This window comes from Protomyctophum parallelum (genome assembly GCF_964188405.1).
Source record: "Protomyctophum parallelum genome assembly, chromosome: 21".
NCBI classification, from domain to species: Eukaryota; Metazoa; Chordata; class Actinopteri; order Myctophiformes; family Myctophidae; genus Protomyctophum; species Protomyctophum parallelum.
In genome coordinates this window covers 34,536,802-34,558,416 of record NC_139713.1, presented here as the reverse complement: position 1 = coordinate 34,558,416, position 21,615 = coordinate 34,536,802, and the positions used below count along the sequence as shown (strand labels likewise).

Below are 21,615 nucleotides of genomic sequence, written 5' to 3'. Positions count from 1 at the left end.
TTACGTTGCATTGCCGCCATCTACTGGATTATAACAGCTTTGTTCATAGTGCAGAACTAATATTGTATTATGTACGGTCCACTAGTATTGTATAGTACAACAGTGTCACCCAAAGTGAGACCCATCCCATTCACTACATTATGCATGCATTCAGAACCAATAATTGTCTGACTTAATTCCACAATAATCTAAAAATAAAATCTCCTGGCAGTGTCTAGTAACATCTTCTTAATTATCTGATTTCTCTTGTATTTTACCAGCACAGTTTATTGGATGGGCCTCGTTTAATCAGAGGATCATCTACCAGTTACAGACTACAGACTTGATAACCACAACCACATTGAAATGACACCTTTCATTAGAACAGAACTGAGCATGTTGTGGTCTCTGGCAGCACTTGATTGACCACATGTTACAGTAAGACATGCCATTAAAAACAATAGAATAACCTATTTATCTGTGTGCAATGAAATCAACTAAATAAATTAGTTGGTTTCAAATGCATTTCATAATTCATATACATGCAGGTATATTGGTTGGGGATATAAGTTGTTTTCATTAGAGCACTTTGAGGTGAACGAGCAAGATGGTTGATATTGGCAAGAATACACTTTGGTTTATAATGGAGAAAAGAGAGCCAGTCACATATATAAATGCATTTATGAGTAAATGTGTTTGATACAAAGACATTGACATTTTGACAGCGATTAGTGTTTTGGAAAAAAACATTAAAAAACAAAACATAAAAACCATGAAACATTGAAAACATGTACAAGTATTTACAAAATGTGATACCAGTACTTCCTGTATGTTGTAAAGGTCAGAGATCCATTCCACAACTAGGCTTCAGAGTTCATATCAAAAATAATTCCACCATGATTGTTACCAAACTTGTTGATGGTACTATTGCAGTAGTAGTGTATGGAGGTACTGTTGATAGTAATTCTGCAGTGCTAGTACAGCTAGTCAGCTACCTTTACTGTTAATCGTACAGTTAAGGTCCTTAAACACCTGGAGCGAGACGAATAAACAATACGAAAATGTGACTGAATATTTCACATTCAAACTATTAATTTGTCTATGCTGGTTGCTTTTATTCGCCCCTTGCTTGGAAAATGAATCACTTCGCTCTATTGCCATGTAATATTTGCGTTGTGTGTTTATGTACTCATGACACAAACAGCAGTTTGAAGTAATGCAAATTAATCGAACATAATACATGCTCCCAGTGTAAGGACCTTCATTGTTAATAGTACTACAGCAGTACAAGCAGTTACTGTTACTAGTACTACTGAAGTACTAGCACAGCTACCTTTACAGTTAATTGTACTATTGCAGCACTAGTAGTTACTATTGCAGCACTAGTAGTTACTATTGCAAGTACTAATGTTTATGCTGTAGAACTACAACAACAGTTGTTGAAAGTGCCAACTACAGTATAAGGGGCCGTGTTCAGTCCCACAAAGCGTTTGAGGTGCTTTTGGAGATCATGTCCACAGCGCTCGCATGCAGTGTTTATTGACACGGATGAACCGTTGCTGTGCTTGAATGTCATCTGCGTCATCGGCACAAATAGCTTAGCTGAAACGGTAAAAAATTGACTTCTCATAGTTGTGATAACGGTTCAATGTCGGGTCGTAAACAACCGGCGTGTCAGACACAGCCAGGAGGATCAAAAGAGCTGTGCTCCTCGCCAAAAGTTGAACTATTGTCCGTTTGAAGCGCCCAGGGCGCTGCGCCCCCAAAAACACCAGATGCAGAGAGCGCTGTAGTGTGATGCCAGGGCGCTGGGAAGAGGAGCGCATCAGCGAGTCTCTACCATAGAAATGCATGTCAGAAGGGAGGCTGGCAGCTCAAAAAATAACAATTTGTGTGGACACAGTCCCTAATATTACAGTAAATGTTCATATTACACTAATACAGTCGCTGTTGATAGTGCCATTACAGGACTAGTACAGGTGTTGTTCAAAGTACTACTGTAGATAGTGCTACTGAGTACTGTACTAGTACATTTACTGTTGAAAGTACTACTGCAGTAGAAGTACAGGTGGTGTTTTTGTTGATAGTACTGGTACAGGAGGTATGTAGGACAGACATGCAATAATACAAAGTAGCACCTCGTCACAGGAAAGTCGCCCCCCAAATAGTGTTTAAAAGCAACTTTACAAAGGAATTTGAACGCTACAACGTTAATAAATACACACCCTTCATTACTAAAATACTTATTTTTTTCCAGGGGCAGAGCTCGCATTTATCTATTCTACCCGGCAATGGTGAACAGAGGAGCCTCACTTGGCTCTCACCAAATGAACATGTTCAAGTGAGTTGGAAGGTCACGTAATACTGTGACTACCAGACTATGAAGCGCTGATGGGAAATGTAGTGTTGTTCGATGACTCAGCATATATATATATATATATATATATATATATATATATATATATATATGTGTCATAGTGTCCATTATCACTCCTCTTCCAAAATGGCCTACTTGTAGTTCTTTGGGCTGGGAATGTAGTCCTTGGCAACAACGCTAATGGCACATTTAGCAAAAGGTCGGGCCAACATTTAGCTAGCCAGTTAGCTGGTCAGGAAATCAGTTGATTTGTTAACTAGTCAAACAATAAGTCGTCGGTCGGTCAGTCAGTCATAATATCAAAGGCAGTAAACCAGCTGTCCGTTCATTTCTTCTTAACAGCAGCCAGGTCTTTCTGAATTTCAGAGAAGTTGGATCTGTTCTCAGGCTTGTAATCCCAACAGCGGGTCATCAGCTTGAAGACGTCGTCCGGACAACGCTGAGGACAGGACATCCTGTAACCTGAGAACAGGACAGGGGCCATGTGACAGTGGGAGGGGTCAAACAAGTAACTAGCAAATGGCAACGATGTGTTCCTAACTGCGCTATTAGCACAACAAAGAATCTAAAGTACCTTTGAGTACAAAAACAGCACTATATAAATCAGAGTATATATTATTGTTGCTACCTTTTTCCACCTGCTCACGGGCTTGCTGATTTGTCATTCCCGGGTAAGGACACACCCCCAGGCTGAAGGTCTCCCACAGAAGGATTCCGTAACTCCAAACGTCACTTTCTGAACTGTATCTCCCTGAAAAACAACAAATAAAAAATGGTGCTCACCGGAAACGTACTGTATAAGTCCATAATGTTAAAAGAGTTAAAAGGTGCTCCTGGATCAGTGCCAGCTCAGTGCCCTTGTGGTTAGAGTGTCCGCCCTGAGACTGGGAGGTCGGGGTTCAATCCCCGTCCGGGTCATACCAAAGACTCTAAAAATGGGACCCAATGCCTCCCTGCTTGACACTCAGCATCAAAGGGTTGGATTGGGGGTAAGTCCCTGCGAACCGTTTCAAGAATTATGTCCCAGTTGTGTGAAAAACGTTTTGACACTCCTGGTTTTGAGTATCACAGGTGCATGTGTATGATCTGTTAATGCAGTGGTTCTCAAACCTTTTCATGTCAAGGAACCCCAAAATGATACTCATTAGCCCCCCATTTGAAAATATATGCCAAGATCCCCCATAAGAGAAGATTTTTACGGCTCTAGCAGTGATTTTCAACCATTTTCATTTCAAGGGCCCCCGGTTTGACTGGAATTAGGCTACGGTCCCGTAATTCATGGCATTTCTATCTCTGGCACCCCAATGTATATTGTAAAATCAAAGATAATTTAACTCTGAGTGTACAAATGTAACCAAATGGACCCGTTTTGTACACTCTGAGTTACAGAGCCACAAGGATCCATTTGGTTCCTAACTATCATTTAGCTGAGGATCCCCTGGAACTCCCTCAAGGACCCCTGGGGGTCCCCGGACCCCACTTTGGGAACCACTGTGTTATTGAACTCTACTGATGCTGGAGTGAACGTCCAAGCTATGCCAAGACCTGTACATAAATAGGGTTGTCAGAAAAGAAAGGAGAAGACAAAGAAAGCCGTCAAGGGCTTTTAAGGCCAAATAAACATGTAATTACCAACTTAAGTAACGGTTTGACTCATGTCATAACATTTCAAACGTCGCCAGGGCTGGTTGGTGACAACATGTTTCTCAAAAGAAAAGGAAAAAACGATATGCAATCTGTGCTCACATACACAACCTCTGTCATGTGAGACAGCATAAACATAAAGGCAGTGAAAGGCTATGTTAGAGTGAATGGTCAGCTATATGGTCAGACGGTCAGTCAATACAATCAGCAGTGTCAGTAGTGTCCAACAGGCTACATTTGACTGGGCTTCATTCACCCAAGTAAGGGAAAGTTCAAATTAAATATAGTTGAAATGGGAACGTAAGGTTGAGGGAATACATATATTCCCTTATTTATTCATTTATTTTCTTACCATAATTCAAGGCCTCCGGCGCCGTCCACTTGATGGGAATCTGCTTCAATCCCGAAGAGGAATAGATGCCATCATCTTCCTGACGACTCATCCCAAAATCGCTGATCTTTAACATGTTGTTATCACTCACCAGACAGTTCCTGGCTGCCAGGTCTCTGTAGAAAGTAAACACGCATAAGTAATCCCATTAATGGCACGAATGACATCTAGTAAAACTAGCACTGAACCATACTATTACAGACTGATGGAGCAGTAGAGTGTTCAGTTCCCATTCACACCACCAACTGTAGTAGTTGTAGTAATCAAAAATACAATACAATAAAATCTCACAGCTGAAAATGCTTATGACCTAATGTGCGATTTGTGAAACAGTGTGAAAGGAGCCCCCCACACTAGCGCTGATTCCAAAACAATTACCGTAACATGATATTGATGTACAGTCATGATTTTCTACTAATGTTCTTCCTGCTGTTCTACGTACATACTGTATATATACTGCAAACCAGGTGAAGAAATCACAGTTTGATTGCTTGCTTTGAAATATCTGAGATTATCAAGATTTTGTGGAAGATGCTTACAATTTACAATCTAGGCTGTATATTGAAACTAGACAACCTATATTTTTTGCCTTTTGCCTGATGTATTATTATTATTATTATTATTATTATAGGATGAACAAGAACAATGACCTGACATCGGTCTAAATAACATTGAGGCCCACTCACTCTGGTTTTAAAACATTGTTTTTGTCCTAAACTTTTAATCCAGAGTGAGTTTTATTTATGTTGCTTGAGTCCATATGTTATGTTTGTGTTTTTATTTCTGACTTATGTGCTTCTTGTACTCTTATTTGGGTCTCTGACATTTTCTGTAAAGCACTTTGGTTAACTCTGTTGGTTTTAAATGTGCTCCATAACATGAATAAAGTTGGATTGGATTGGATTGGAACGTGCCATCTAAATTAACCCATTCTGACCTGAGATCAGATTCATACGAGGTTTCCACTGGACACACACTGGTCTGATTAACCCATTCTGACCTGAGATCAGATTCTAAAAATGTCAGTCGTTCTTTGATTTTTCAAAAATAGCAGACCTACAAGCTCGTAGCGCGCCACTCGGTGGCGCGCTATGAGCTTCAAAAGCTTCAAAAGCTCTAATCTTAAAATCACAACCTAAAATAGGAATAGGCAGAGAAATAACTCGTAGATAGGCTATTTTCACTGTGCAACATGCTTCCATAGAAGACATGCTGGCTTCTATTGAATCCAAATGACTGAAATCAGTTGTGGCGACTGAGAACTTTAATCCATGAGTAGTAGTAGTAGTAGTAGTAGCACCAGTACTCACCTGTGTATACAGTTGTTACTTTCCAGGTATGCCATCCCATTAGCAGCGTCCAATGCAAACTTCACCAGCTGTTTGGTTTTCAAGTCCTCTTTTCTCTTCCTCAGAAATGACAAGAAATCACCTCCTAAAAGAATGAAGATGGTAAAGTAGAAGATAATAGTTAGAATTGATCATAAAATAAGATAATGAAGTAGAAGGAAGCCACATTGAGATGGATATATTCAATATACTCAATAAAATTTTAATAATGAGATTAATGAATGAATAAATTAACCAACATACAGTACCTGGTACTAGTTCCATCACAATATATATGGGCTGTCTCTGGGTACAAACTCCTATCAGCTTTACAATATTTGCATGGTCGTATTGCTTCAGAATCCTACAACAAAATCAGACATCGTTTTATTAGCATTATATTTTAACTGATTTAATGGCAATAAGAATAAAAATGTAGTTTTACATGCCTGGCTTCCGACAGAAACTTGATTTTCAGCTCTTGCGGTAAATCCTCTTTGCAGGTTTTGACAGCGACTGGGGTTTTATCCCGTAATGTCCCTTTAAAAACCTCTCCAAAGTTACCCTGACAGACAGACAGACAGAGTTTAATCACCAAATATATGACAACAAGACTTAAGAATCTAATGACACTCATCGGCTAAAGATCTATCATTGATGACACTCATCGGCTAAAAATCTATCATTGAGCGTCTGTGGCCGGTAATTGTCTGTAGTTTTTTGGCGTCCTGTTGATGGTAGTTGGGCACAGAGTACTGCAGGATTGAGTCCTAAAACCCCGGAAAAATGTTAAAATCTTTGCACTTCCGGTTCACCCATCTCCAAGTTGATGGGGCTTTGAATCAATCTATTCAAAATTTACATTTTATTAGTAGGCCTAGTATGCCTCGTTGGGCCTCCGCAGAGACCAGGGGCTTGAGTAATTTCACTTTCAGCCAAAACAACATGGCTGCCTCCTCTTCGCTCATGTTGCAAATTGGCAAAAACCTGCTACATAAAGCATCTACCGCCCCTGGTGTCCAAGGAGTTAAAATAACCAGTAATACTAGAACTACTAACCTTCCCCAACAGTTCTCCTAGAATCACATCCTCATGGTTTAAGATCCACTTCTTGTCCTGTACAATCAAAATGTGAACCGTTATTAAATGTATCAATTAACAATGACAAGTTATATCTCTATGAAATCAATACGTTACCTTGACAACAGGGTTGAGTAGAACCACGCCAGACTTCTTGGTGATGACATGTTTGGAAGTGTAGTGATGCTCTATCAACTGCGGGATTGTTGGAAATCCAGTACCTTCAAACCGATACTGATTCTGTCTCACACACAAAGAGAGAGAGAGGTAGAAATAGAGACTGTACTTTAGTATAATTGCTTGCTAGTAGTGCTAGTAATACCATTACAGCTGAGTTTTGCTCCATCCATCCAGTGTTCCATTCACTATGTTGGCAAAAAACTAGTGTACAGTGTTACTGTATACCAACACTTGATCCACTGACGTCAACGTTGCCACTCACTAGTATAGATATTCGAACCCACAACCACCGTGGAGAGCAGGCACTTGACCGGGCAAGCCAAGCGACCCATCACAGCTAATACTACTATAGTACTACTACCGTAGCGGTACAAGTACTCACATCGGCGTACTGGATGATGAAGTGGCGCCTCTGACCGTCAGAGAACACCGACAGCACGTACTCCCCTGGTTTTCCGTGACTCTCTCGTACCAGGAAGTCTCCCTGCTGCCGGAGGAGCTCCTGAGCCTCTGTGCGAGGGATGGCCCCGTGGTACCACTCCTGGTCCGACAGCGGACGCTCACTGGTCGCAATGACGTCAAAGAACTGCTGAGAGAGCAGAATAAAGCAAAATAAAATCTCAAGACTGAAAATGTAATGATGTTTTAGGCCGACCAGCTGAAGAAATCACAGATGAGGCATTAAGGTTGCATTTATGACATTTCTGAGACCATTCATGAGCACCATTTCTAGAAGATCCTTCTAAACTTGTATTCATTCTATTGCTAGTTTGATCACTTCAAATACTCTTTCATCCTAAAATAATTAGGCTAATGACCGAAAATAGCCAGCCCATCTACAAGCTTATGAGCTTGTAGATCTGCTATTTTCGGTGCACAGCATGCTTTCACAGAAGACACACTGACTTCTATGGAATCCAAATGACTGAAATCAGTCGTGGCGACTGAGAACTTTAATTTAAAGTGAAAGAGGGAAGGAGAGAGAGAGGGTAGGGAGGGCAAGGGAAATAGGGAGGAAGAGGGTGGTTGGAGAAACAATTATTCAACATTATTTTGATGTCGGAGAGCAATAGACGGAGATGGGGAAAAATGGATCATTGAGGCTTACCGAAGACGAACCCAACATGGATTTAGGAGATCTGATAATTCCAGCGATGGAGTGACGCAATGTATCAAACTTGCTAGATACTTTATGACTTTTATCCTGAAAAGCAAAACACACAAGAAATATTTGACCCACAATGTATTCTACACCTGCTATGATTTCTACAGGCAGTACCTACTGCTTCTAGAAATATACTTCAATTTGTTTTATCGATTTCAAAATACAAGAACTATTTCTACCTCTACAACTCAAACTAGTCTAGTGCTACTACTGCTACTACCATGGAGTTAACGGAGCGAGCGTCGTCTTCGTAGTTGACGACGACGACAGAGTCGGCCATTTTGTTCTCCAGTAGGGTCTTCTGGCTGGAGAGTTTGGCTTCAGAGCAGCGCAGCGATTGGACGGTCTGCCGGAGCTCCTCCAATGACTGCTTCTGGCTGAGCAACAGGACCACACTGGGAGAGCCAATCACAACGTGATTATTATTATTATAATAATAAATTCTTCACAAGAGTGACTTTTTTTTATATTAAAGCAAGCACTATGTAACTTTCCTCTTCTACCCCAGTTTCCTGCGCAAGTGCTGATATTTTTACGGCTGAGCCAATAGAGCCTGCCTGCTTGCTCTGAAAATAAATTTAATCTTGACCATCAGGTCAAAATCGGTGTCAGATCCTGTGTCTAGGTAAGACATGACCTTTGACATGATCTAAATGTCTCAATAGAAGAGCAGGGAGACAAAATACAACCACCCCAATTGTATAAAGGTATATTGTATTAACATACTCAAAATTACATTTTACTCATTAAAAAAAAGGACTGAAAATGTAATGATGATGAAGAAATCCTATTTTTTACACAGTGCCACCTGGTGGTCACCAGTTTAGGCTCTGAGTGCCAATTCTCCCATTATAAAAAAAGAGAGGGCGTTTTTTTTTGTTGAAATTACGTCTTGTCGGGATTGGCACCCATTGCAAAGACGTCTAGAAGACGGGATTGCGGTTTTGGCACTTAAACAGTTTTTAATGTTTAATGTTTGACTTTAGTTCAATGTTTGTTTTGTAAACGCATCCATGCCATAGAGTATATATATCTATAGAGAAGACACCCAAGTTCTCCTCCCATCCACTTGCATTGAGTTGCTCAAAAGCGCATGAGGCGGATTCACTCCTCCTTCCGGGTAGGAACAGAGTGCATTCTGGGACGGATTGCAATGGTGAGTGGCCCCAAACACATGAACGCGCACGAGCGTCGTCCGTCGTGAACGTGTACAATGATAGTCAACGGACAGCGCGTTCATGTGTTTGGGGCCAGGCTGCAATACCTTCATTCGGCCACTGTCCATTTCGCCTCAAGATTTCCTCTGGGTGCCTTCTCTATAAATATATATACTCTAAGATCCATGCACATATACCCACTCTGATTTCTTAAGGCAGGTTTTAGACGACTCCTCCAGTTTGGCCTCCAGGTCGCTGACCAGCTCCTCCTTGCTCTTCAGTGTCTGCTGAATCAGCATTAATTCTTCGGCTGTCGACTTCAACCTGAAATATAGCCAAGATAACCATTAAATTAATCCTCTGTTTTATTTGATTTCATATTCATTATTGTTAGGATATATATTAAAGTCACTGGCAGGTATTAATTAGTAATTCCCTCCAAGATCACCAGCGTTTTTCAGTCAAACCTTTATTTTGAAGGTGTGTGTGTGTGTGTGTGTGTGTGTGTGCACGCTCGCGTGTGTGTGTGTGTGTGTGTGTGTGTGTGTGTGTGTGTGTGTGTGTGTGTGTGTGTGTGTGTGTGTGTGTGTCGAAAAATGGTCAGCCAAATGAAAGTGCAGTGTTGGGTGTGAAATCGGTTGTGTGTGTGTGTGTGCATTCTGTAATTAACATATTTTGAGAACCACTCAACCAATGGCCTTCACAAAAATGTAAATTGCCGACACCCTAAGGAAGTGCAGTGTCGAGTATGAAGTCTGTGTTATCCAGAATCATCACAAGCTCACAGTGCGTCACTTTGTGTCGGGCTGCAAGCTTGTACATCTGCTATGAACAGTTTACAAAACAAATCGTGAAAGTATGAGAACTACTGATTTAGAAGGCATTTGTAGAATTGGCCTCGGGTCTTAAAGCGTTAGACTTAGAGGATTGACCTTTTTTGTGTGGAAACTATGCGGTGAAAATGAGCATTTATTACTCGAAGGGCAGACAACAGACGTTTACTCACACGGCCTGCAGGCTGTCAGCTGTCAGGTTGTTCCACAGGATCTCATTGGCTGGCAGGTTTTCAGTCTCCTCCAATAGGGAGGCGTCGAACTCCACGCTGGGCTCTGACATCTCCGGAGACCTGTTGAGGGAGGGAGGACAATGGTTGGATTAACGGTCAATTACTACTCTATAACAGTTGATTATTCAGCTTAATGGGATTGTGACATGAATTTTTTTTTAGTTTGTGTAATTTTTCTTAACTAGCCCTTACCCGTTGTGAGACGGGCGCAGTACCCCCCTTGTGGCCACGGGGGGGTACTGCTCCCTGGGTGCGTTTTTAGCTTTTTTTATTCACTAATAAATTCATTATTAATCATTAATGTGATCGAAAAAAGGGATTCGTTAAGACCTCCATATTATTATGGTCAATGCCTGTGTGAAAAGTGGGAGTGATTGGTGCAGGCAGTGAGCAGCTACGACAGTGTTTCTGACACACAGACAGACACACAGACACACACTCAGACATTGACTGAATTATAGCTAGCGAGCTAAAATGAAGACATCCTTGCTCTAGAAAGCGCCAATGTTCCCATCTAGACCACCGGATAATCAGCAAAGACCTCTGAACACCGCACGCTTTATCCAAACCATGGAGAGCTCCGTAGATTTCGAGTTATTCAGCTTTTTAGTCAGCCTGTATAAAGGGAGGTGAACAGCAGCGCCGTTGCGCAATCTGGTCTAGGATCGCTAAATAAGGAAAGGCCAAGCCAGGAAAATAAATAAATCTGCAATCCGTTTTGATATCAATAATAAAGCTTATCAGACAGAACATTACGCCAGAAGCAGTTGCCGGTTGGATTCCAACTGGCGGAACCTTCCGTCAGAAGCAGTACATTTGTTAACATTCAGTAGATTTTCTGTGGTCTGGCTCAAACAAGTGCTCTGTTTTCCTTCTGTTTGTGATGTCACAGCCTTCACATCCCATATATGTCAATGGGATTTGCCAGCAGATTTCAATGTTTTGCCTGTTGTCATTGCAGCTTAAAAGGCTTTTTTTTTTAATGTAATTGAGGTCATAAAACTGAAAAGAAAAAAGTTAAATAAAGTAAAAAGTAAATGAAAATTAATGTCTTTAACATAAGAGGCTCAGGGTTCAAAGTTAAAAACGAAACGTTTCACGCCGGCAATGATGTTGCATACCCTTTTTCAGTTCCCAGTACTACATGGCATGTCCCTCCAGACAATGGAATCTAAATTACAACTACCAGTCCTTTCCAGACAATGGGAGTTAGACTATCGTCTAGCCAAAGCCAAAAATTCTTAGGATTTTTTACGGTGTGGTTCTTCAGGAGGCTAGCTATCCATAAGCGTGTGTGTGTGCATGTGTGTGTGTGTGTGTGTGTAGGGGGGGGGTCTACACGGTCCACTATGCAATTACAACTGAACCCGTCGCTCAGAGTCCATGGAGACCATGAGATCTACACTATCATCTATAGTAGGAATAATACTAACAGGGCCTGGATTTCAGTCACTGCCCAAATATAGCCATCAGCAAGCTCACAATGCGCTGCGTGTTTACGACGCATTCCCTCTCTGTAAATTATTCTTTTTAAAGACCAGATCAATGAGTATGGGCTACTACTTGTTTGCATTCCCTCTTCTCCAAATCTCTCTGTACTAGCCTGACCTAAGCAGAGACATTTCTGGCCTAGATGGGAGGGTCGCGCCTCAGAAAAGCGCGCACCCTGATTGGATCTCATCGATCTGTCCGTCACCCCCGGCCCCTCCTCTCCCCCCTAGTGCAGCGCTACGTCACATCATTTAGAGCGACGCCCACCCGGAAGGGTTGACTCCCACTTTTAGACTGGTTCAGCCCACGGCTTTTTCCAGGCTTTCATCTTTCGCGCAGACGAAATGAAAGCCTGGGTATCGAGGCTACTCTGTACTGACTCTGTTTACTTCCCCCTTCTGCATTGTGTTTGTCTGCTTGGTTCTTTAGTTCCTGTCTGGCCAGTTCCCATCTGTGAAAATGTTTTTTGTCATATGATTATTACATTAACTACTGTAAACTAACAACTGTCTACAGGCCTACACACATCATGTTTATATACAATCTACATTTAAATAAATTCTACAGATATTCTAAATTCATTAAAACTGCCCATACTGTACTAAATTGAGCCCGATCTCACCCAAACATGGTGAAATAACACTGATTGGAAATTCTGTGCCTATCATATTGCAACTCGGACAAGGTTGTGTCGACTCAATCGGACTTCGCAACGTTCGACAACTCGCTCGGTGGTGGCTCTCCTTGCTCTTGAGACGGCGCCCTTCCGTTGCAGTCTATGGGGAGGATTTCAGTGTAATATGTACGGATTTCAATCTGTTATTTCACCGTCTTTGGGTGAGTGTTATATGTACGGATTTAGGGGTTTTCTAGTAGTGTATGTACGGAAGTACAGAATTGACTAAATTATATACTATCTGTCCATCTCTTGTCTCTAGTAGTAGTGGTAGCAGTAACAATAGTATAGTAGTAAAAGTAATAATTGTACTTACTTGTGTACTTCTATAAACTGTTCATACTCAGTCACAGAGTCAATGCTGTAGATTGACGTGTTAATTTCTTTGTGAACTTTAACGATTTCGTCCGTCAGCAGACTGGTGATGTCACTGTAGTCCTCCAGTATGCCTTTCCTGTAGATAAACACAAACACACACACATTATATCAGGGGTGTCCAAAACCTTTTTCAAAGGGGGCCAGATTTAAGAGTAGAAGAGGGAAGGCCAAAGAGGAGGTTCATGGATGCGGTGAGAGAGGACATGCAGGTGGCAGGAGTTGCCGAGGAAGACACAGAAAAGTGAAACCAGATGGAAACGGACGATCCACTGTGGCGACCCTGCCTGGGAATTAACCGAAAGAAGAGTGCAATTTAAAAAGAACATGTTATACAAGTAGTAGTGAGCGCCTCTTACAGCGCACTGGTCATGTCCTCCTCCATCCTCTGGAGGGAGTCGAGGAGGCGCGGCAGCGTGTGCTCCTGGTACTCGTCCTGGTGGAGGCGCGCGTTCCGGACAGCCATCACATACTGGTTGTGCAGGTTGTGGAGTTTGGTCGTGGCTTTGTCATAACGCTCCTTCGCCTTCTCCGGTTCCTTGCCTGCCACAGGGAGACGAAGTCTGTTATTCCAGTACTCTATCAGTCCATTATCTTGCTAATTTATTGCTTTACTTATTTACATTCATCTCCGAGGAGCACGTTTTCTAGATATGCATGACACATTCCAAAACCGGTTATTTTTTTAATAATGAAAAGAAAATCATAGCAGAATGATTTTATAATAAGCCACATGCACTGCAGTTGAATGCAGCAGTGTTAGCTAACCTGAGTAGGATTATAACTAGGATTACATAACTATACCAATGTTTTGATTTGCAACAGGTTAATCTGAACATAGCCACAGTATTTTTTGTAAACTGACAAACTGGTTATAAAGGAATGTAATATTGACTTTAACTGATGGGCACAATCTATTTTTTTAAACTGACAAGCTGGTTATAAAGTAATGAATGTAGGCTAATATTGATTTTAACTGATTTATTTGTGTTATGAAAACTTATGTGATATGATTTGCTATTTTAATACTTAACAATGTCCAAATTGCCCAAATACTTCAACCTATTTAAACACCTTTTGGTGTTTTTAGTACCCTTTAAGACTTTTGGGGTTCTTGTTGCTACTGTATGTACAGTATATAGCAGCATAATACTTTTTGTGATTTTTGAATAAATATTTTATTTAAGTTTTTCAGAAAATGTAGGTCAGGATTTAGAAGGCGTTTTTAGAATCGGCCTCAGTCTAACTAAATGGATTAAGATAACCCATTACTTTCCAGCTATGATACATTGTATTTTTGTAGATTGTAATACAATATTATTTGGACATGTTTGGATACAACACATGTTGTGTCGTTAACAAATAGGCCTGTACGATTATACATTTGACCTTTAATGATTGATTGATGATCGATTCTTTATTTAAGTGTCATGCTTCTAGAGAAGCCCAGCCCATATGGACTTACAGGACACGTTTTACAGTTTACATAAACAATGACAATAAACCGACAATAAACCTTTACTCTTTTCAGGAGCATTAACCAAAATATTATGGAGCAACCTCTGCACCTGGATCATCCATGTGCAGAGAGAGAGAGTGTGTATGTGTGTGTGTGTGTGTGTGACACTCAATTTCGTGGTTGGCCACCAGAATCCTAGGGTTGCCCCAGAATAGGGAAGCTTCAAGTGGTAAACTAAACTAGACCCGTACGTGCCCGTTGGCCACCGGCCTACCTGGGACCTGCAACTTGGGAACCTAGTAATACCCGTTGTCAACTTCTCATAGCACCCGTTTTAAATATCTGTCTGTGTTCCTTTTGTGCCCATACTGTACTGTATATGGAGATCTCTGTAGTATGCAATACCTGTTGTTATGATAGCACCCATTTTAACTGTCTGTCTGTGTCCCACATGGAGATCTCTGTATCTGTCTGTCTGCCTGAGTGTGAAGAGTGCAAACTGACTGTGAAAAGTGGACTGGTGACCCTCTATTCGTTGTGCTGCGTCATCAACAAGGTATAAAACAAAGTGCTATACTGACAAAAAAGAAAATGATAAAACAGACATATTACCTTTAGCCATGGCTTCCCTGTATTTCTCTTTAGCACAGACAGTGTCTTTCGTCAGTTGCCGATATGTTACTTTTAGCTTCTCCAAGTCACTCTTGGTCACCTACAAGTAATAATTATACAATTATTAACAGAAGCTTCATTCCAATTAAATCGAATATAAATATTCTCATTATGAGTAGACTAGTTAGTTACATAAATTACAACCGTGGTTAGTGGAAAAATTGAAAAACTGCAAAATTCTATAATGAAACTATCATAACAGCAAATGAGGAGGTGATGTCAACATCACGTCTAGTTAGTACCCTATTAAATGAGAAAATTACCACACTTTTCACCCCAGGTTCAAATCTAGGTGGGTTTGCCAAAAAACTTCAATACTAAAAGTAAAACTCCCCCCTAAAAGCCCACCTTGTTCAGGTCACTCTCGAGCTGCTGATGAAGACACTGGTAGCTCTTCTTCAGCTGCTGTTTGTCCTTGATCATCATGGTGAGGCGATGGAGTGGACCGGAGTTCAGGTCCTCTGCATGAGTCTTCATTATCTTACTCAACTGATCTGTCTGCTGGACGATCTGACACCAAGACTGAGAGAGAGCAATGGAACCGAGAATGAGACATAATGTTCTACATTTCTTGCACTGACTCTACAAAGCATTAATATCTATGTTAATGCACTACTAACTAAGCTTTTCAGACTAGCACTCGCTGAAAACAGGTTTGACGCAGGACACACTACAGGGACAGCAAAATAATTTGAAGGGTATAAGATACTGCTGTTAGCTGTTGCTTTGGGCAGTTCAAGATATAGTCTGACTGAAACAATTGCTTTTTGAGGGCCTCCTATGTCCAGCTTTGAGGGTGTGTGTAAACACAAACATTGCGTAAACACAAACATTGAAGACGAAGGTGAGGACGTAAATTCTGATTGGCCGGAATGAGATGACGTATGATGATGTACGATGATAAGAGCGCCCCTCACTTCACACGGGTGTGGTTTTTAAATGGTTGAAGACCCTCTGCTACGCGTCGGGTCTCACTACGCCTCTCAGCCATTATAAAATACACTGTACACCTGAGACCAAAAAGAAAAAAAGCTATACGCAATATACACAATGAGCTATATATAAACTACAGAGAGGCATGTAATACAGAGAGGCGTGATGACCCACGGTTGTCCAGAGACCAGAACCGCCACAAAATACCTCTGCCCGGGCTCTGGACAGGCCCAGGGTCCATATATGGAGCTGGCCTGTTCTGACATATTCAAGAGACTAACTAAATCTAAATTTGCTTGTCAAAATCAACACTGGTTTGAGAACCACTGTACTAACGAGGTATCATTGAAGCACATACCTTGCTGACGGTGCTGACGTAGTCCAGCTGAGGAGTGTTGTCGTGGCGTTCAGCCTGCTGAGAGATGTTGAGCAGCAGGGAGGCGTACTCTTTCTCACTCTTCACTCGGAGTGTCATGAAACGCTTCACAGATTCCAACAACTGGAAACACAAAATGTATTATTAGCACGCTCAAGGAAGGATAATGTTTTAGTGTGTGTGCGTGTGTGTGTGTGTGTGTGTCTGTCTTGCATGTACTGGTAGGTCCTCCCGGTTCGAATGCCATTAATGCACTGAATGGGAAATTATTACATTTATAATGGTCTCAGTAGCCGTCTACTGACCTACCAAGATCTCAGAAACTGCATTCTGTGTGTTGATCACGTCTGTTTTATTGTTGGGGGGGGGGGCATACGTTAGTCCGACATACGTGGCCGGTTAAGGCTCACCCGTGGATTCCGCGTGCGGTTAGAGTTAGGTTTAGAGGTAGGGTTAGCAATGTCGGTTGTCGGATTGGCCATGGCAACTTGCTCGCTTTAGCTCGCTCGGTGGTGGCTCTCGTTGCTCAAGTTTGCTTGAGATGGCGCCCTCCGTCACTGTCAAAACAGTAGCCGTGATCAATGCACAGAATGCAGCTACTGAGATCTTGGTGGGTCACCAGACGGCTACTGAGACCATTCAATGGTCTGATTAAAAGGTGATAATGTCCCATTCAGTGCATTGATAGCATTCAAACCAGCACTTCCGTAGACTTAGATAGCATTTGATACAGACTTATAGCATGTTATGTAGACAGCACTATAATTGCATTGTATATAGTCATAGCACGCCATAGTACATATGTATAGCATAGTAGTATATATGTATAGTTTCATTATATAGATATTCCACTGTTACTTTCTTAGCTTACGCATGTTTCATGATAAATGCTTTTATGTGATGTATTCCCATGCTTTTGTTCTTGCTTAATGTAAGTCGCTCTGGATTAAGAGCGTCTGCTAAATGCCTAAATTGTAAATTGTAAATTGTAAACAGGGTGGAAGGTCATGGAACTTAATCCCAGAATGACGAGATTTTATTAATTCGAAATCTCAGATTCCAGAGATTGGTGGAACTCCATACTGGGATTACAATATGACATCAAACTGATGATGTTGATTGCACAGAGTGCACCTTTCTGGTGAGTACAGCAGTTTCAGCATTCTGCAGCTACGGTCAAAGGTCACGGTTACTATAAGTAGTAGCAAAGATGGTTGATTTCCCAATTGGAGCCCCTAAAGGCAAAATGGTACACAAATCCTACAAATGGTCTCCGTCTGACGGCAGATCTCGGGAACCGTACGTCCTGTTTACTTGTGAAAGAGTGTGCTGCTGGGACAGAGAACGGTTGATAATAAATAAAGTTGATTTTCTCCTGAGAGACAAATTCTTGTTGCTTGTGACGAGTTTGGTGACCATGGGGCAAAAGAATATTTCAGAAGCTGTGTTCACATTCACCCCTACAAATAAATGAACTCCAACCTGCTTCCGGTGGCCACCTACTTCACGCAGGGGAAGGGAAGTATGAATGTCTTTCTTTTTATTTTGTCTTTGGTAGTAGTTCTGTTACTATAAGTAGTAATAGAATGTTCTCTTATACTCTGACAACACAGTGATCAAGTGATGTCACGTCAGGAATACAGTATGCTGTTTGTCGAGGTTTGTTTGTTGTCGTTTGGTTTATATTACCCTTTAAGTTAAACCGGTTTGTTAGTTTTAATTCTTTAAAATACCTTTAGTTCCCAGTCTTGAAGCTTCAGGAGTCCTTCGTGGGAGTTGCGTAGGTCTCGACCGAACCCCATCATGGACACAACATACATACACCCCAACACACTACACACACACACACACACACACAACGCACTAATACATGCTAACAAACATACATTAACACACACTGGACACTAATTCATAACACACAAACATGTTAATACCACACAGGCACGCACACACACGCACATCAAGTTGACAACATGATGACCTGTCAGAGAGATTATTTAAAAGAAACGTTACATTTAATAATAGTTTGCTCAATATATCAAGTTTTTATTTGTATAACTGACTTATCAAATGTGACACACACACACACACACACACATTACTTAGTAAATTGTATTTACTATTTAGAAGATGAGTGGTATTAGGCTATTAGCTAGCCCCTCTCGGGACCCTACGTAAAACTTTTCTGATATTTTGTTGAGTTTTACGTTGGGTCCCTGCTCACTACTGTATTTTCGTATGGAAATTCCTATACGCGGAAGTGGAGATTCTCTCTAAAATAGGACCCGCGGCATGTGACGGCATTATTTTCCTTGAGTTATTCTGAATTCGTAACTTTAAGTAGCTATACATCCCGCTGCGAATATCTCCTGTGGCGCGGAAGCCGTTAAGTATTTTTAATCTTTGTTTGACCGATTTGGTCGCTTTATTTCTTCTTGTTTGTTTACCGTTTATTGTACCGCCTCCCGGTGTGCGGTTGGCTTGTGCGGCTATGTCCCTGCCTCTGATCTGCTGTGTCATAGCTATAGCGCCACTAGCTAGCCAGATAGGCGGTACAATGAGGTGTCAATAAACAAGGAAGGAAAAGAAGAATCCAAGCTTCCAAATCGGGCAAACATATATTAAAAATACTTAACGGCTTCCGCGCCACAGGAGATATTCGCAGCGGCATGTATGGGTACTTATACTTTACATATTCAGAAAGCCTCACACTGAACAATATCGTCATAGAGCGCGGGGAGCCGGGGGAGCCGCTTGTTTATGTTTAAGAATGGGTGCGTATCAGACGGCATGGACGACGTGGAACAGGACCCAATGCTACGAGTCCGTCAAAATGTCAGAAACTTCAGTAGCATTTGGGTTCTGCTTGGAGGGCTAGCTATTAGCAGGGAATCGTATTGCAGAGATGGTGTGTGTGTGTGTGTGTGTGTGTGTGTGTATGTGTGTGTGTGTATATATATATATATATATATATATATATATATATATATATATATACACTGTCATTTTCAGGTTGAATTTAATTGCAGTTTAGTTTAATTTAGGTTAATTGCACAGTACACTGTTCATTACCAGAATCCTAGCTCTGGTCCATACCAGAATACCAACCACTGGAGCATAGTTCAGTTCAATCAACAAACTTACTACACTTCAACAAACCTATTTGTAGTATAGACCAGCACAACTTTACATTATATTCACATTATTCAGAAAGGAGAAGTGTCAAATTCACCTTAACAACCCCCCCCCCCCCTTCTCACAGAAAGTGTGTTTTTGTTTGGTAACGTCAGTCTGAGGAAAAATGTTCTTATACTCTGACATCACAGTGATGTCACGTCGGGACTACAGTATGCTGTTGGTCGAGGTTTGTTTGTTGTTGTCAAATAAAGTTATATTGCCCTTTAAGTTAAACCGGTTTGTTAGTTTTAATTCTTTAAAACCCCCTCTTTCACGCCAAGTCACCGTGTTTTCTTACCCGTAAAGTTTAACAAAACTTTGTTTTTATTTTAGGAACCAGTTAGCTTCCATGCTAAGCTAGCCTTCCCTGCTAAGTCCGGGTGGTCACGGCCGGGGAATCGGTCCCTATAATAATAATGAATAATGATGATAATTATAATGACATTATTAGTTAATAATAGCACCTCTAATCTACTTCACACATGGTTAGGACCAGTGAGGGTTAGGGTTAGGGTTACCGGACCAGTTTAAGATGAGAACAGGCTATCCTGGGATAAGATCCACACCCTCCTCCCAACACTGCATTCACTGCCTTTTTTCCCCATTCCCACTAAACACCACCATTCGAGAAACCGGGGGTTCGCCATTGGCCCATGTCAGACGGGACGTTGCGTTAAAAGATCCCGATCCAGGTGCTGGGGAATGATCGGGGTCTTTAACGTCTGCCCGACCCGTCCTTCCTGGGTTTGTTGTCGGCTCTGAAGGAAAGTAGGAGGACTGGAGGGGAGGGGGGGGACGAAAAACCAGGCCCCTGACTCTACTGAAACCGTCCGAACTGAAGTGAAAACCAGTGGAGATCCAAAACTGACGTGAGGAAGGGGGCTTCACTCACCGGTCGGTTCCGAAGGAGAGGTCTCGGTTCTCTTGTAGATTCTTCTGGTGGTTTGGTTTGGAAGTGAAATCCGTGTATCCTGAAAAAAAACGTCAAGTTAATTCCTCCTCCGCTCCACTCGTTTCTTCTCTCTCTCTCGGTCTCACTCTCTCGGTCTCTCTCTCTCTCTCTCTCTCTCTCTCCAGTCCCAACAACCGGGAGGGGCTTCCGCTGAGGCTGTGTGTGTACTGCGTGTGCGTGTGTGTGTGTGTGTGTGTGTGTGTGTGTGTGTGTGTGTGTGTGTGTGTGTGTGTAAAAAAATAATACTGGTGATATTATACATACATTATAATATGATTATAGACTTCATCTTAATTTACCCTAATTTTGTGTCTTTATCTTGTCATTTTGCACTTTACCATACGTTTTTATTTATACCGGTATACATCTGGTGAAGGTGTATTTACTATTTAGTCACCCTGGTCCCACTCTGGAGATTACGAGGGACGTAGGCCTATTCCTAATCCCATATTCTTAAAATTTGTATTCATATCTGTGACATAGCCAAATACAAAATCCTCCCCAATATGAGCATAATGGAGTAGATATAATTTTTGTTCATATCTGAAAGCAATTTCCCAAATTTACACTGGTAGTTTAAAGGACAACTTTAGTTTTTTTCAACCAAGGTTCATGTTTTAGGTGGTTATTAGAGAAAGTAAAAGATGAGTCTTAATTTTTTTTTTTGCTGCTTTCTTTTGTTTTAGGGACTTTAGCTCTTTTTGACAGGGGGGCGGGGGCATTCGAGCATGGGGCTAAATATGTACTTTTTTACATAATTTTACGGTGATTTCTTTTTTCATGGTTTACTATAGTCCTAATAAAGGCCAGGAAATTACATCTGGCAACAGCAGATCACAAGAACTACTGAATGTGAAGGTAGCCTACTGGGGGAAGGCTTATACTGTGTATAGGCTAGGCTCAATATGTCAGTTTGTCACATTCAATAGATCCTGTGATCTTTTGTGGTCTGATGTAATTTCTTGGGGTTTAGTAGGACTATAGTAAATAATAAAATAATAAATCGCCATAATATTTTGTAAAAAAATACATATTTAGCCCCATGCTCGAATGCCCCCGCCCCCCTGTCAAAAACTGCAAAAATCCCCAAAACAAAAGAATGCACCAAATGAAAGAAAAATAACACTCACCTTTTAG

The 21,615-nt window shown here is 41.4% G+C and overlaps 1 protein-coding gene across 1 annotated transcript; it reads right to left on the bottom strand.

Annotated features, from left to right (window-relative positions):
- Positions 1-647: 647 nt before the first annotated feature.
- On the bottom strand, positions 648-20,574 carry fer (fer (fps/fes related) tyrosine kinase). The gene is made up of 20 exons (XM_083793527.1): positions 20,419-20,574; positions 18,083-18,330; positions 16,332-16,472; positions 15,389-15,562; positions 14,981-15,080; positions 13,269-13,452; positions 12,851-12,988; positions 10,308-10,427; positions 9,503-9,625; positions 8,365-8,539; positions 8,088-8,183; positions 7,362-7,568; positions 6,917-7,039; positions 6,779-6,835; positions 6,169-6,284; positions 5,989-6,083; positions 5,702-5,825; positions 4,353-4,507; positions 2,985-3,107; positions 648-2,818 (listed from the first exon to the last, which is right to left on the bottom strand). Exons 2-20 carry the CDS (start codon positions 18,167-18,169, stop codon positions 2,682-2,684), a joined length of 2,475 nt encoding a protein of 824 aa, XP_083649653.1. The 5' UTR covers positions 18,170-18,330; positions 20,419-20,574; the 3' UTR covers positions 648-2,681.
- Positions 20,575-21,615: the final 1,041 nt, after the last annotated feature.